The sequence below is a fragment of the Biomphalaria glabrata genome, chromosome 2 (assembly GCF_947242115.1).
Source record: "Biomphalaria glabrata chromosome 2, xgBioGlab47.1, whole genome shotgun sequence".
NCBI classification, from domain to species: Eukaryota; Metazoa; Mollusca; class Gastropoda; family Planorbidae; genus Biomphalaria; species Biomphalaria glabrata.
In genome coordinates this window covers 722,830-737,227 of record NC_074712.1, presented here as the reverse complement: position 1 = coordinate 737,227, position 14,398 = coordinate 722,830, and the positions used below count along the sequence as shown (strand labels likewise).

General features: G+C 35.8%; 1 protein-coding gene across 1 annotated transcript; it reads right to left on the bottom strand.

Annotated features, from left to right (window-relative positions):
* Nucleotides 1-220: 220 nt before the first annotated feature.
* LOC106074030 (polycystic kidney disease 2-like 1 protein) lies at nucleotides 221-14,398 on the bottom strand. The gene is made up of 15 exons (XM_013234754.2): nucleotides 14,303-14,398; nucleotides 12,379-12,472; nucleotides 12,071-12,184; nucleotides 11,141-11,268; nucleotides 9,637-9,902; nucleotides 8,923-9,147; nucleotides 8,654-8,816; nucleotides 8,169-8,405; nucleotides 6,150-6,331; nucleotides 4,708-4,927; nucleotides 3,879-4,009; nucleotides 2,697-2,814; nucleotides 1,740-1,871; nucleotides 740-835; nucleotides 221-361 (listed from the first exon to the last, which is right to left on the bottom strand). The coding sequence occupies exons 2-15, from the start codon at nucleotides 12,455-12,457 to the stop codon at nucleotides 356-358; spliced, it is 2,097 nt and encodes a 698-aa protein (XP_013090208.1). The 5' UTR covers nucleotides 12,458-12,472; nucleotides 14,303-14,398; the 3' UTR covers nucleotides 221-355.

The following is a 14,398-nucleotide window of genomic DNA, read 5'->3' as shown; positions in this document are numbered from 1 at the left end:
TGGATTTCAACACAGAATGTGGGGAAAGGGAAAAACTTCTTTAAACACTTGAGTGGCTACAACAAATTCTCAAACTGTACATCAAAAGACAAAATTCATTCCTCACTTCTTCTTTTGGACGTAAACAATCATTGAAAGTCTTTAAAGAAGTTATTTTGGTTTCAATTTTAAGAAGTAATGAACTAAAAAAAAAAAAAAAAAAAAAAAAAGAAAACCAAACTAAAGTTTTCAAACTGTATTGTGATTCTATAGAAAAGAACATTTGCTTCTGGCATCAAAATTTTAATGCTTGGTAACAGAAAATAGACAACAAAAACACTGTGCACATAAGTATAACCTTCATCTCTTCCAATATTTATCTCTGAAAATAGAACGAAATTGAAACATTAAGATTGGATTAAAATGAAAGATATAATGACAAATATTCTCAAATACACACAAAAAAAAGCAAAATCTGTAATTCAATTGTGAATACTTAAGTTTTGATTTAAGAGAAAGACTAGATTAGCTGCTGAATGTTCTTATCATTTTAAGTAAATTGTATTACAATTCTTTTTTAATTGCCTTTTTTTTAATAAAGGAGAGGAACTATCTTTGAGCATGGTCAGTTAAAAATCACAAAAGCCAAGAATATCCACCTTTATACTGTTGTTTTATTGTTAACAAACAGCTAGGCTTTTAATATTGTTCTCATCAGTGTCTACAGTTAAGTCATTAATATTTCACTAAGTAACGCTACCTGAACTTTATGCACAAGATTCACCAACACAGCATCAATGTTATTGATCATTCCTTTTAACGTGGTTTCCATCCTGTCCACTCGTCGGGTCAGAGCCTGGAAACAAATCAAACAGCATCACAGTGAACTATTGGATAGTGTGAAGTGAACTGTATGGCTACCCCATAAACTATTGGATAGTCACTGTGAAGTGAACTTTATGGCTACCCCATAAACTGTTGGATAGTGTGAAGTGAACTTTATGGCTACCCCATAAACTATTGGATAGTGTGAAGTGAACTTTATGGCTACCCCATAAACTGTTGGATAGTGTGAAGTGAACTTTATGGCTACCCCATAAACTATTGGATAGTGTGAAGTGAACTTTATGGCTACCCCATAAACTATTGGATAGTCACTGTGAAGTGAACTTTATGGCTACCCCATAAACTGTTGGATAGTGTGAAGTGAACTTTATGGCTACCCCATAAACTATTGGATAGTGTGAAGTGAACTTTATGGCTACCCCATAAACTGTTGGATAGTGTGAAGTGAACTTTATGGCTACCCCATAAACTATTGGATAGTGTGAAGTGAACTTTATGGCTACCCCATAAACTATTGGATAGTGTGAAGTTAACTTTATGGCAACCCCATAAACTGTTGGATAGTGTGAAGTGAACTTTATGGCTACCCCATAAACTATTGGATAGTCACTGTGAAGTGAACTTTATGGCTACCCCATAAACTATCTGATAGTCACTGTGAAGTGAACTTTATGGCTACCCCATAAACTATTGGATAGTGGGAGGTGAACTTTATGGCTACCACATAAACTATTTGATAGTTAGAAGTTAACTTTATGGCTACCACATTAACTATTGGATAGTGGGAAGCGAACTTTATGGCTACCATTAATTCTAACTTTATAAACAAACTAAATGAGTAACTAAAAAATTAGACTTGTGATTATCAGCAAGTCAAGCCTAATGTTTATCATCTAGTCAAACTAAATGCCTACCATAAAGTCATCCATGCCTACATTATCTCCCCCTCCACCTGGATGACCAGCTTTCTCCTCATCACTGTCCTCTTCGTTGACTTCATCAAAGGCATGGGCTCCCTCTTTTTGTTTGCTGGCATCCATCATAGCCTGATACACAACAATGGAGTGGTACAATAAATCAAGTCAAGAGAGGTTAACTGAGGGTTGTCAGTCTAAAACAAACATTAGCCAAACTTGTACAAGAGAATAAACTCATGTTGAGTTTTTTGCACAATTTAGGCCATGTCCTGCCTGTAATCCTTCAAGGATTACTCTCCCTTCATATCGCCAGAGCTAAATTCCATACAATTAAATCATTAAAAGCAAGGTCTATTAGTTTATTAGGTCTACAGTTAAAATAGTAAAGTTAGTAAAAATTTAATAATTTAGTAAAAATCTTTTGTAAATATTATATGTTCACAATTTCACAAATCAAATCTTCATATACAACCCCACCTCCCAGACAAAGCCCAGCACCTTCCCAGGGTCACACTATCGAATAGTGTTTTTAAGTTGTCCGCTCTAAAAAATTTTCCCCTAATATCCTGGTATCTGGGGCAATCAATGAGGATATGTTCCACAGTGAGACGAGAGTCACAGTACTCACAGTGGGGGCTCCTCTCTCTTCAGGAATGAACTCAACTGGAAAAAAAGGTTTGTCCAATTCAGATTGAGTAACAAGATTTGTTTTTCTTTCAGGATTAGTTACTCTATGTGCACGCACATCATTAAGTTAGTTTACAATGATTTTTATTTTCAATGATGTTAGTGCAGTAGAATTCAAGTACTATGAATAACTTAAGAACTATCAACTAGAGAAGTACCTAAGCTGCTACAGCTATCTCTAAACCAAAAATTTAAAACTGCTACAACTATCTCTAAACTAAAAATGTATCTACATTTACGCATTAAAGTTAAAAGACAATGCTTAACTGTAATTTTCTGAAGCTCTTCCAACATTTTGGCTTGTTCCACTGGATCTAAGACTCTGTCTCCATCTATATCATACTTAGCAAACACTTCCTCAATCTCTTCTTCATTGTAGCCAGACCTAGACACATGAAAAGCAGTCAGTTCTAGTACAACATCTTTATAAGTTTCATTTGTTAATGCTAAATATTGAAGTGACACAATAAGTGCTCTGATGTTACAGCTAAACACAATACAAATAGTAATGTTCTTTTTTGAGACAGAGAGTGCATTCACCACAACTTATAAAAACAGTGTCAAAAACCACAGGCATAAACAGCCATGGACCATCCGAGTTTGAGGTTATGGAGAATGCAGTGAGTTATCCCAGCTGCAAATATCAGATAAACAGCCATGGACCATCTGAGTTTGAGGTTATGGAGAATGCAGTGAGTTATCCCAGCTGCAAATATCAGATAAACAGCCATGGACCATCTGAGTTTAAAGTTATGGAGAATGCAGTGAGTTATCCCAGCTGCAAATATCAGATAAACAGCCATGGACCATCTGAGTTTAAAGTTATGGAGAATGCATTGAGTTATCCCAGCTGCAAATATCAGATAAACAGCCATGGACCATCTGAGTTTGAGGTTATGGAGAATGCAGTGAGTTATCCCAGCTGCAAATATCAGATAAACAGCCATGGACCATCTGAGTTTAAAGTTATGGAGAATGCATTGAGTTATCCCAGCTGCAAATATCAGATTAACAGTCATGGACCAACTGGAGTATCCCAGTAGTTAGGATATTCACTAAAAACATCTAAAAAAAAAATCTAAGGAACTGATTGCATGAAGCTAGTATAGGGCAATTTAACTCTAAACCTGAGGAGATGAGCTAGGGATAGTAACTCATTCAGGAGAGACGATTCCCAAACTTAACAACTGCTCCCTTGCAGATGATCTTGGATGATCAAAGTCTATGGAAGCTTAACCAGAAAGAAAAGCAAGCTGAGTCAAAAGGCCTCCTGGGACATAACACATCAACACACAACCTCATCTATGTGTGTTGAATAAACTATAAAAACATTTTTACACCAGCCCATATGATGTTATGCACAGCATTACACTATTAGCCCCCTTTGCTAAGGGGAATAACAACTTGTATTCATAATGTAAGCATTTGCTATACCCAATTACCACTCACTTCTTGAGTTCTTTTTTCCAATCTTCAAAATGCACGGCCTTGCCTGACAGTTCTCCAGATAAAATTTTCTCATAGCCTTCCATCTTGTTGTCTTTCTTACCACCCAATTTACTCCAGATTCTTTGATAGCCCTGGTGTTATATGGATACATAGAACCTTAGTCACAGAATATACTACTAGATTTAGTCTTATTAGTTTCAAACAAAAAAAAAATCAGCTTAGCTGAACACCTAAATGATGTTATTAAAAGAAAAAAAGTAGAGTTCCCCTTTCTGACCTTGTGGTCTATAGGGCAGATGATGTAAAGGTCATCTGTGGGAAGGGTGGTCGAGAGGCCAAGTGCGCTTGAACTTGGCTTGGCTTGGCTACCTAGAAGGGGGCTCGAGGTTCGACACCCGACTCGGGCAGAGTTGTGTTTACTGAGCGCCCAAAGGCAGCACGGAAAACCAACTCCTAGATACCCCCTCCCCCCCACTGGTCCACAAATGAGATTGGACCAAAGCGCTCTGAGCATGCTATAAGCATGAAAGTAGCGCTATATGAAAGCTATATATATATATATATCTGTTTCTGTGGCCTAAGGTAAGTGAGGATGTTATGTGGCCAGCACAACAACCAACCGCCTTTACTTTTCCCCAACAAAATGTCAGGTACTCATTAGAGCTGGGTGGACTCAAGAGGAGCCTGAAGATTCCAAAATAAAAAATTCCAGTCTTCACCAGGATTCGAACCCCGGGACACTGGTTCGGTAGTCAAGCGCTTTACCACTCAGCCACCGCACCTCCTATATGATGTTATAAAGAGCACAGAAATGAGTTATGCTAAGTACCTGTCTGATGTAGTCTGACATGATGAACTGATCAGTTTGTTTGGCCATGTCCGACTTGACCTCTGAGTACGTGTCATTGATGATGGCCAAGAACATGTTGATCAAAACAAAGAAGACGAAGAAAACAAACAGCATGAAGAAGATAGGACCGAGAATCCGATTGGCTTGTTCCAGCTGGTGGAAGTCAAAATCTCCCAAGATAATGCGGAACAAAGTGAAGCTGGTTGAAGAAAAATAAAAAAAAACTTTTTAGACATTTTTTAAAAATTGATAGTATTTAATTGTTAATATTTAGCTACTCAACTTGAAAAAAGACTGCAATCAAATCATAATATGCATATTGAGCAAACAGCATAACAAACAATCAGCCTAAATTTTTTTGATAAACAGCATATATATATTTTTGATAAATATATATATATATATGTCCCGGGACATGTTCTACGTCAAAATGAATTACGCACACCAAGAGTTGCGATAACATGGAAGCCAAAACGAGGAAAGCGCAAACAGGGACGTCCTCGTATTACCTGGCAACACACCTTTATGGAGGACCTCAGAACAGTGGACACCAGGTGGGAGGAGGCTTCAGACATTGCCAGTGACAGATCATTATGGAGACAGCTTGCCGCCCAATGCGCCGAACGGCGCGGGAGGACCTAAGTCTAAGTCTAATATATATATATATATAGACTATATAGTTCTATTGTTACTCCTGGACAAAGCTGCAGGCAAATGTACATGCTTTCAATTTCACTTTTGTCAGCAAGAGATTTTTATTTAATTAATCACAGCAGACGTAAACAACCACTGAGAGTGCTCCATTTCTATATTTAGACTAGAACGTTTGTATCTGAATATACTTTAGGCCTACAGTGAATGGTTTCACTAAATGGTCTACACTTTATTGGCTCTTGAATTTGTTCTAGACTGTCATCTCAACGGTCCCAGGTTTGAACCCTGCCCACCGCCACCCCCCACACCAATTGTTTTGCAGGAGGTTTCTGCGCTAGGATATAATTATCTTCAATTCTGAAGATGCAAAGGGAATGTAAAACAAATTACTTAACATGAATTTTTAAATAATAAAATGCATAAGGTTTTATAGTAATACACTGATATTCACATTGAGATCTGCTGCACTGAAATAGTTAGTAAAGCAGCAAAAGTCCAGATTGTAATTAAATAAAACATATAGTGATAAGACCTTATTTAATAAACAATTTTCATTGTAAACCATTTATTAGTAGATTTAATAATTAACTCTTTCTCTCCTAACTGACGATACCAGCGTTGATTCCACCAGAATGTGGTAAATAATTACGGAGATAAAGAGTTAATTGTATACTGATTCATTTTTATAAGCTAGCTATCTGTATACTAATTATCAGGTAAACCAACTGCTGATAGACTATAGTGAAAGACTAAATCTAACAACTTACAATGAGTTCATAAAAGTACTGAAGTCATTGACCTGCGTGCCAAACAAAAGAAAACCCAGTTGAGTAAATGCTAGGAACACAATGAAAAACATGATGAAAAACCCAAGAAGATCTTTGGCACAACGGCTGAGTGTAGTGGACAACTGGGTCATCGTTTTATTAAAGCTGATGTACTTGAACACCTGAAAGAGAGAAATCTCTATTTAAAGCTGTTCCTTTCAGACTGTTCCATGGAAGGAAACAAACTTAAGATTTTTTATTCTTTTCTGTTACAGGTGATGGCCAAAGACGAACGTGTGTAAGAGGGAAGGACTATACTTGGCTGCCTGGTCGTGCGGTTTGCGCGCTGGACTGTCACTCGGATTTATCGATGGTCGAGGGTTCAAATCCTGCCCGCTCCCATCTCCCGTCGTCCTGCAGGAGGTTTGGACTAAAAAGTAAACGATCTTCAACTGTGAAGGAACATCCGAAACATGTAAAACATTTTAAAAACAACATTTTTGGACATGGAGGAATGTCCCTTGGGAGGAGCAAAGCAAAAGTGTTTTATCCTTAAGAGTCAATGGTCAAAAAGGAATGTGAAGTTCTATGAAAGGATGCAATGAAAACAAAATTTTATGGTTGAAATATAAGATTCTAAAACATACATACAATCAAACAGAACAAATAAAAACAACAGTATGCAAAATAGAGACATGAATGCCAATGTCCGTTTCTTTTTCAGTTAGTTCACACTGAGCATAGGCTGCTATATGTGCATTTTAATTTTCACCTATGCTGAGTAATGGTTAGTGTGGCTTGTAATATGAAGGTGAGAAGAAAGAAAATCAGAAATTTTATTGTTTCATATTCAAATCTAATAAATTCTTTCTATTGAATGTATTTATATTGCTACCTGACACTTTGTTTCTATCAGACATTTATTGGGAAAGTAAAGGAAATCTTTAATGGTACCTTCAATGACACCTTTCCCATAGGAGTTATTGGAATTACTACCACACTTAATGAGCAAGCTTTCTTATCTGTTATCACCTACAACCACAGATATATTTCAATTTATAGTATTCATACTTCTTTTCATGTTTAATCACAAAGCCAGGATCCAACATAGTGAAAACATTATGTGGTTATAACTTAACATTTAAAGTACACTATTAGAATACAGTGGTAGACTAAGGAAAGATTAGCTTAATATAGTTAAAACAATCTTATATAATACAGACGTTACTTCAAAAAAGAAGATGATTACGTCCTACGCGTCATGCATTTAGTCATGCATATTAACCAATGACTTAAATTCTGCCAAGTCACTGGTTTTCCTGGCTAGCTCAGGCAACCCATTCCATGCTCTAATAGCACTAGGGAAGAAGGAGTATTTGTACAAATTTGTCCTAGCATATGGGATGAGGAATGTGTCTTTATCTTTGTGTCTTTCTGAGTATTTTATTAAATTTTGTTTTTGTATTTGAAGATTTCGGTTCAGTGTTTTATGTATGATTGCTACTTTACTTTTGAGCCTTCTGTCCTGAAGGCTTTCTAAATTTAGTGATTTTACTAAAGGTGTTACTCTGAACAATGAACTTGTAAACACTAGAAATGTGATACCAAACAAGAAAACATAGAAGATATATATTGGATTCTCTCTTCACAAAATAGTGCACTCCAGTGATGCCATTATAGATGTTACATGTTGATTCCGAAATTGAGCGTTACGTTTCACATTTGTATTTGTTTTTAGTATAAAGATCAATTGAAATCTACATTAAAAACTGATTCATAGAGTGTTAGGCTCTATTGATATACATGTACACTATGACAGAGATTATAATGACAATATACATTTACTTATGCTCTGACTAAATGAAATCACATTGACACATGCTAATCACAGCATTACAGCTCACAATGACTTGTACTTACCAGAATTTAATTTCCAAAATATTGTAGCACTCTTATCTTATCTTATAAAATACAGACGTTACTTCAAAAAAGAAGATGATTACGTCCTACTACACTCACCTTAACCCATGCTATAAAGACTGTTATTGCCACAGCATTATTGAATCTCACTTCCCAGAATCCAATATTTTCAAAAGGAGCATATTGCAAGGGGTTGCTCAGAAGCTCTTGTAACTTGGACATGATGGTCAACGAGCGATAGACATTGAAAGTTATACAAACAATGGCGACAAACAGCAAGACCACGTCCAAGATATTCCAAAAGTCCAAGAAATAACGATATCCTGTAAAGCTGATCTGAAAACAATTGAATGAATTATGAAACATAACAAAAGAAGTCGAAGATCATTGATATCAACTTAACAGGTTTAATAAACACAATTTATTAGAGAAACAATTGGTATTCATCTAATTAGTTTTTCTTCATTTAATAACAAATCAATTATATATGCAAGCAGGCTCATTTCTAATTTTTTGTCCTAGCCTATACAACTAAAAAATATATTTAAATATCTCATATTCTGCTCTTTCTACTATAATCCTACCTCCATGATTTCCTCAATGATATAATACAAGACAAATATAACAAAAACAACTTCACATCCCAGTATAAACATATCAAATGTTGTCACATAACGAATTAGTTTGACTGTGTGGAAAGTCCAAGAAGGAATAGCACCTCCCGTTGCTGGAAACTCTACCAGAAGCCTGAGGGAGCACAACGATTCACATATACATCAATTAAATCAACAAAGTAGATTAATGAATTATTTCACAAAACAGTTTCGTTTTTTTAACTTACAGGTTGACTTACGTTATAACACAGAAGAGATTTATGTTTGCATTGTAAACAGTGAACGAAATAAAGACAGCTCTAGCCCCTCGCTGTATCCAAAGTTTATCAATAAGTTGGTTGATGATTTGATTGGACGTCTCCTTGTTGATGTGTAGATCCTTAATATAACCCCCGCCACTGTACAGATGAATTTTTCCCCAATACATGAAACCTTTCAGTGTGTCTTGAGACTGGTACTTCCATCTGGTTAAAGTATATTTGTGGAATTAGATGTCTATAAGCAAATTCTTCTATAAACACAATATACAAACAATTATTATAAACACTACATGCATTCATCATAAATACCACATGAACACTTCTAAATAAACACTACACACAAATATTCATACAACACAAAACATACAAACATTCATCAATAATCATCACTAGGCAGGTTGAACATATTTATCATCCAAAACTCTCTACCAATATAAACTTGATAAAAATATACAGAAAAACAGTGTGTTTTTTTTTCTACTCATCTTGGAAAAAAATAAATTTAATTCTATGTTAAAACTCTACAAGCAAACAACAAAAAAAGATCAAGTTAAGAAAAACAGAATTTAAATAACAAAAATATCTTTAAAATGTGTCAACAATAATAATATTCAAAGGCAATGGTTCCGGTAATCAAATGAACAGTAAAATGGAACAAGAAACTTGAATCAACTGTTCAAGTAAATGCCCTACGCCGTCTCATTAGGTTCTTGTGCAGCTCGGCCAAAGTCAGACGTGTCTTCGTCATCTTTACTGTACATGGCATAGCAGTCTGTGATGAAGGTCTCAAACTCTTCATTCACTGTACAGGAGTTTGTACTCACTCTTAGTTGGCGCAGACGAGGGACTCCGAGCAACTTATTCTCATAGTAAATATAACCAAATGTGCTGGCAGGAAGAGGCTCATTGTTATACCACTTCTCCCAGTATAAGCTGTTTAACAAGGGACCTTTAGCAAACTGGGAAGAAGGGTTGGATCAAAAGTTTTAGAATATATAAATACAGAAGGACGGACTGATTTCTAAGAGCTCTACCACAGCCAGTGACTTAAATCAAAATCTACAGATTTATATCTACACCAAGTTAGCCAACCTAACTCTAATGTATGGTTCTGAAACATGGAGAACAACTGAAGCAACAACAAAAAAAAGTACAGACCTTCTTCAACAGATGTCTGAGAAATATCTTAAAAATACACTGGTACGACAAAATAGAAAACACCAAACGGAGGGAGATGAGCGGACAGAAAAATATAGAGATGCAGATCTTAGAGAGAAAGTGGAGATGGATTGGTCATACCCTTAGAAATGATACCAACAACAGAGCTAGACAGGCTTTAGAGAGGAACCCCCAGGGAATAAGACGTAGAGGAAGACCAAAAAGAACATGGCGACGCAGTATACTAGATGAAGCTGAGAGGGCAGGAAAAACCCGGGAAGCCATTAAAGAACTAGCAAGTGACCATGGAGAATGGCATGTTTTTACTGAGGCCCTATGTTTCATGAGGAACTCATAGGAAAGATGATGATGATGAAGTTAACCAACCATTAGATTGAATGATTATAATGTTAATTAAGTACAATAAGATAAAAGTTTTTTCTTTAAAAGTCAATTTACTTTACTGAATGAAAGACAGATTTAAGAAAAAATCTTTCAAATTATTAGTTCAAAAATTTCATTTCTGAAGGAGCATCCAAAACTTGCAAAACAAAAAGCTCATTAGAAGTTTAACCACAATTTTCTATTCCCTCAATTGTTGTCAAGGGACACTTACAAATTATTCCCCTTTCACAGATGCTAGCCAGCAGTGGCAGCAAGATAAGCTACCTGAATTTAAAACTCTTAATAAAACTCTTAATAAAGGTACTAGCAAGATTGTGTTTTTTTTTTCAATTTTTGCCAGTGTGGAAACATCCAAATATTTATGAAAACAACTAAGAAAAGGAGAGCACCTCCATATTCCTTCATATACCTACTGTAAGAAGAATGCAAGAAGCAAACTTCTTTTTAACTGACAATCTATGTGATGGATTATAAAGTAAATTCACAAAAAAAACTCAGCATGCAAATTTAAAGCTAATTTTAAACAAAAACACAGACTGATGAGCAATACTTCCAATTTGATAGACTACATAAGATATTAAACACTTAATATAAAGTAAAGACCGACTGACTAATAATTATACTCAAGACTAACCTTCCAAAAATCATCCACACTAGAAATGGTGCGGAATGAAATACCTTCAGGACTCTTCACTTCAAGAAAAAGATCCATCATCACTTTGGTGTAATAGTACATGTTGGTTGAGGACATTCCAAAAGCAACTGCAATCCAAGAGGACTTAAGTTATGACTGGATAGACAATAATTCATGTTACTTATTATATAATCAATAAGTCTTTCAAGGATAGATCCAAGGAAAGTAGTGAAACCTCTTTAGAAAAAGAATTGGTGTGTAGTGGGGGGGTGGGGACGCTGCACTACTTGAAATAGACATGTAACATAGAGAAGCAGCAATGCAAGACTACAACTTTTTTTATTTTAGATATGGTCAAGGAGAAAAAAGACAGACCCCGTCCATGACATGAATCCCCAAACTCATCAACACTGTTTCTTATCTTTGCACAATCTGAAATAGTTCTGTTAAAAAAATTAGGCATTTGGCTTTAATTATATACATGCAGGGACTGACGTAGGGGCTATGTATTTGTCACGGATGAATGTCGGTATGTGTGTAAAATCGATTTGTCAGTTGGAATGTACGCGCTAATGACCGGAAGTGTGTTAGTTGTAGACAAGAGAGAGACCAGTGTGTGATATGTGCCATGAAGTATAATAAAGCTTCTGTGTTTTGATCGAGTTGTGAAGTGTTTGATGTAACTACAACTGAACCCAGGGACACCTAGACTTGGAGAGAAGCTAAGGTAGTTTCTAGAGAGCTATTGAATTAAAAATATAGTAGAAAGCTTAAACAGTATTTATGCAAATAACTCATACAATAAAGATATTAAGCAATTTTCATACAAGAGTAAAATACTTTTCCCCTCCATTTTTATTTAAAGTTTAGATTTATATTTGTTCAAAGTAATGTTACTTAGAGATAAAGACAATGTATTGTGTTACTTACTAATACAGACAAATATTAGAAATAAAACATAGATAACCAACTCGCGAAATGTTCTCTGGACCAAAAGTTCCTGGTCTTCTTTCACATCAGATGTGTATCTTGTATTCCAGATAGCTAGAGGAGACAAAGTTTAATTGTATTTCAGATGTGGAAATGTATTACATTATTTACACATTACTAAGCACAAAATTCTTTTAGCTTAAGATTATTCTTCATTTAAATACCTCTAACTATAATAAGACAATGATATTCTTCTGGTTGGATAAAAACAGCAAATGGAATAGCATCATAAGGTCACTTTGACTTACTCCCAAGAAGCCTTCTAAGAGGACTATCCTTTTTTCCAGTATCCTTATCAATATTGATATCATCGTCTTTATCAGCCATGGGAAAATATTTTTCCTGAAACAAAAAATTCTGACATTTCATTTTTTAAAATGTATTTTACAAGAGTCTTAAATATTCTCAATGAGTGTGTGTGATAGAAGTTTCTTTTTTTTCCCTACTTACACTGCTTCTGCTAGAACAGGGGTTCTCAACCTGTGGGTTGCGACCCCTTTGGGGGTCGATTGACAATTTGCCAGGGGTTGCCTAAGACCATCGAAAATATGAATTGTTATTGTCTACCCTACAATTCTGTATTTGTGCGGGGGGGGGGGGGGGGGGGGGGCAGAGTGGGGATTTTAAAAAGGGGTCGCCGAGCTTAAAAGGTTGAGAACCGCTGTGCTAGAAAATATGAGATGAAAATTACATGGCCAACAGAATGAACCCAATCTTTAATTATATCACTACCCGAGAAAGGAGACTTGAGACAATGCCAAAACTATAGAAACATAAGTCAGATCAGTCAAGGGTGCATTCTCTCTTCAGCTCTTTTTAACACATTTTTGGAGCATTTTATATTGGAAACTTTAAAAGGATTTACTCCTAGCTTGACCATAAATGTGTGGCCTATTTACACTTTCAGGTGTGAAGATGATGTAGACATCATTGGAGAAAATGCAGACCAGGTGAAAGATCTTACTTCAAAACTGGATGCTGCAGCTACAGCAGTAAGCATGGAAATCAGTGCTGAAAAAAGCAAAATATTAGTTTGCGGTGGAGATAGTTCTTGCATACAGTTGAAAGGCCAAACAATAGAAGAAATTGACTCATTTAAATACCTAGGCTCAGACATAACATGAGATGGGGTATCGTGGGAAGCGTGGTCGAGAGGCCAAGTGCGCTTGAACTTGATTTGGCTACCTAGAAGGGGGCTCGAGGTTCGACACCCGACTCAGGCAGAGTTGTGTTTACTGAGCGCCTAAAGGCAGCACGGAAAACCAACTCCTAGATACCCCCTCCCCCCCACTGGTCCACAAATGAGATTGGACCAAAAGCGCTCTGAGCATACTATAAGCATGAAAGTAGCGCTATATACAAGCTATAATAATAATCAATAAAAGAGAAAATCTGTTTAAGCTTGGCATGAGCAAACTGTGGAAAATCTAGAAGAGTAACATCACCTTCAAAGTAAAATTAAAACTATTCTTCAGTAGTGGTCTTTGTACTCCTATATGGTTGTGAAAGACAATGAAAGCTGAGGCGGAAAGAAGAATTCAAGCCTTTGAGAGTAAACGCTACTAAAAAATACTGGGTATCAGAAACCAGAAAAAGAAGACAAATGAGTTAAAACTTTTACAAGTCAACAATCTGGCTACAAAAAGGAGGAACTTCTCAATACAGTGATAAGACGAATGATGATGTGGTATTGATTGATGTATATTTTAAGACATGACTCACTGTTAAAAGTCATCCTTCAATGTAAATTAGAGAGACCATGAAGAAAGAGTCATCCAAAGAAACATACAAGTATGGATCAGACTCTCTTGATATCCTGGAACAGTTAGTACTACTGAATGGGGAAAGTGGAGGAATATATTTGGTTATGCCAACTTTCACAGCACCCTTAGACGAGAGTGAAGGGATAGATGAGATATGATTGCCTTCCTTCCTAATCTTTATTAGGCTAGCCGCTTATGTCGTGGTACAGAACTATTACTTTTTAATTAGCATTATTACTAGACTACGTCATTCGCATTTCAATGTGAATTTTATGTGTCTATTTTTCAATCTAGTGTAAGTAGTGTTATCTTATAAAATACAGAAGTCATACATGTTAATCAATGACTAGAAGCCATTAAATTGATTAAGATTTAAGACGCCGCTTACTATTAGTAATGTAATCTATACCTTATTTAACAAACATTAAAGTAAATTAAAGTGCATTATACTGATTCTTATGTTAGTAGAAACTATACACAAGCTGTCGTTTTACTTCGAATTAAC

Coding starts and splice junctions, on each gene's coding strand:
- LOC106074030 (XM_013234754.2), bottom strand. CDS start 12,457: ATGGCTGATAAAGACGATGATATCAATATTGATAAGGATACTGGAAAA. Junction 9,903..11,140: donor GTGTGGATGATTTTTGGAAG/GTTAGTCTTGAG, acceptor CCTTCTTCCCAG/TTTGCTAAAGGTCCCTTGTT. Junction 8,406..8,653: donor TCATTGAGGAAATCATGGAG/GTAGGATTATAG, acceptor AATTGTTTTCAG/ATCAGCTTTACAGGATATCG.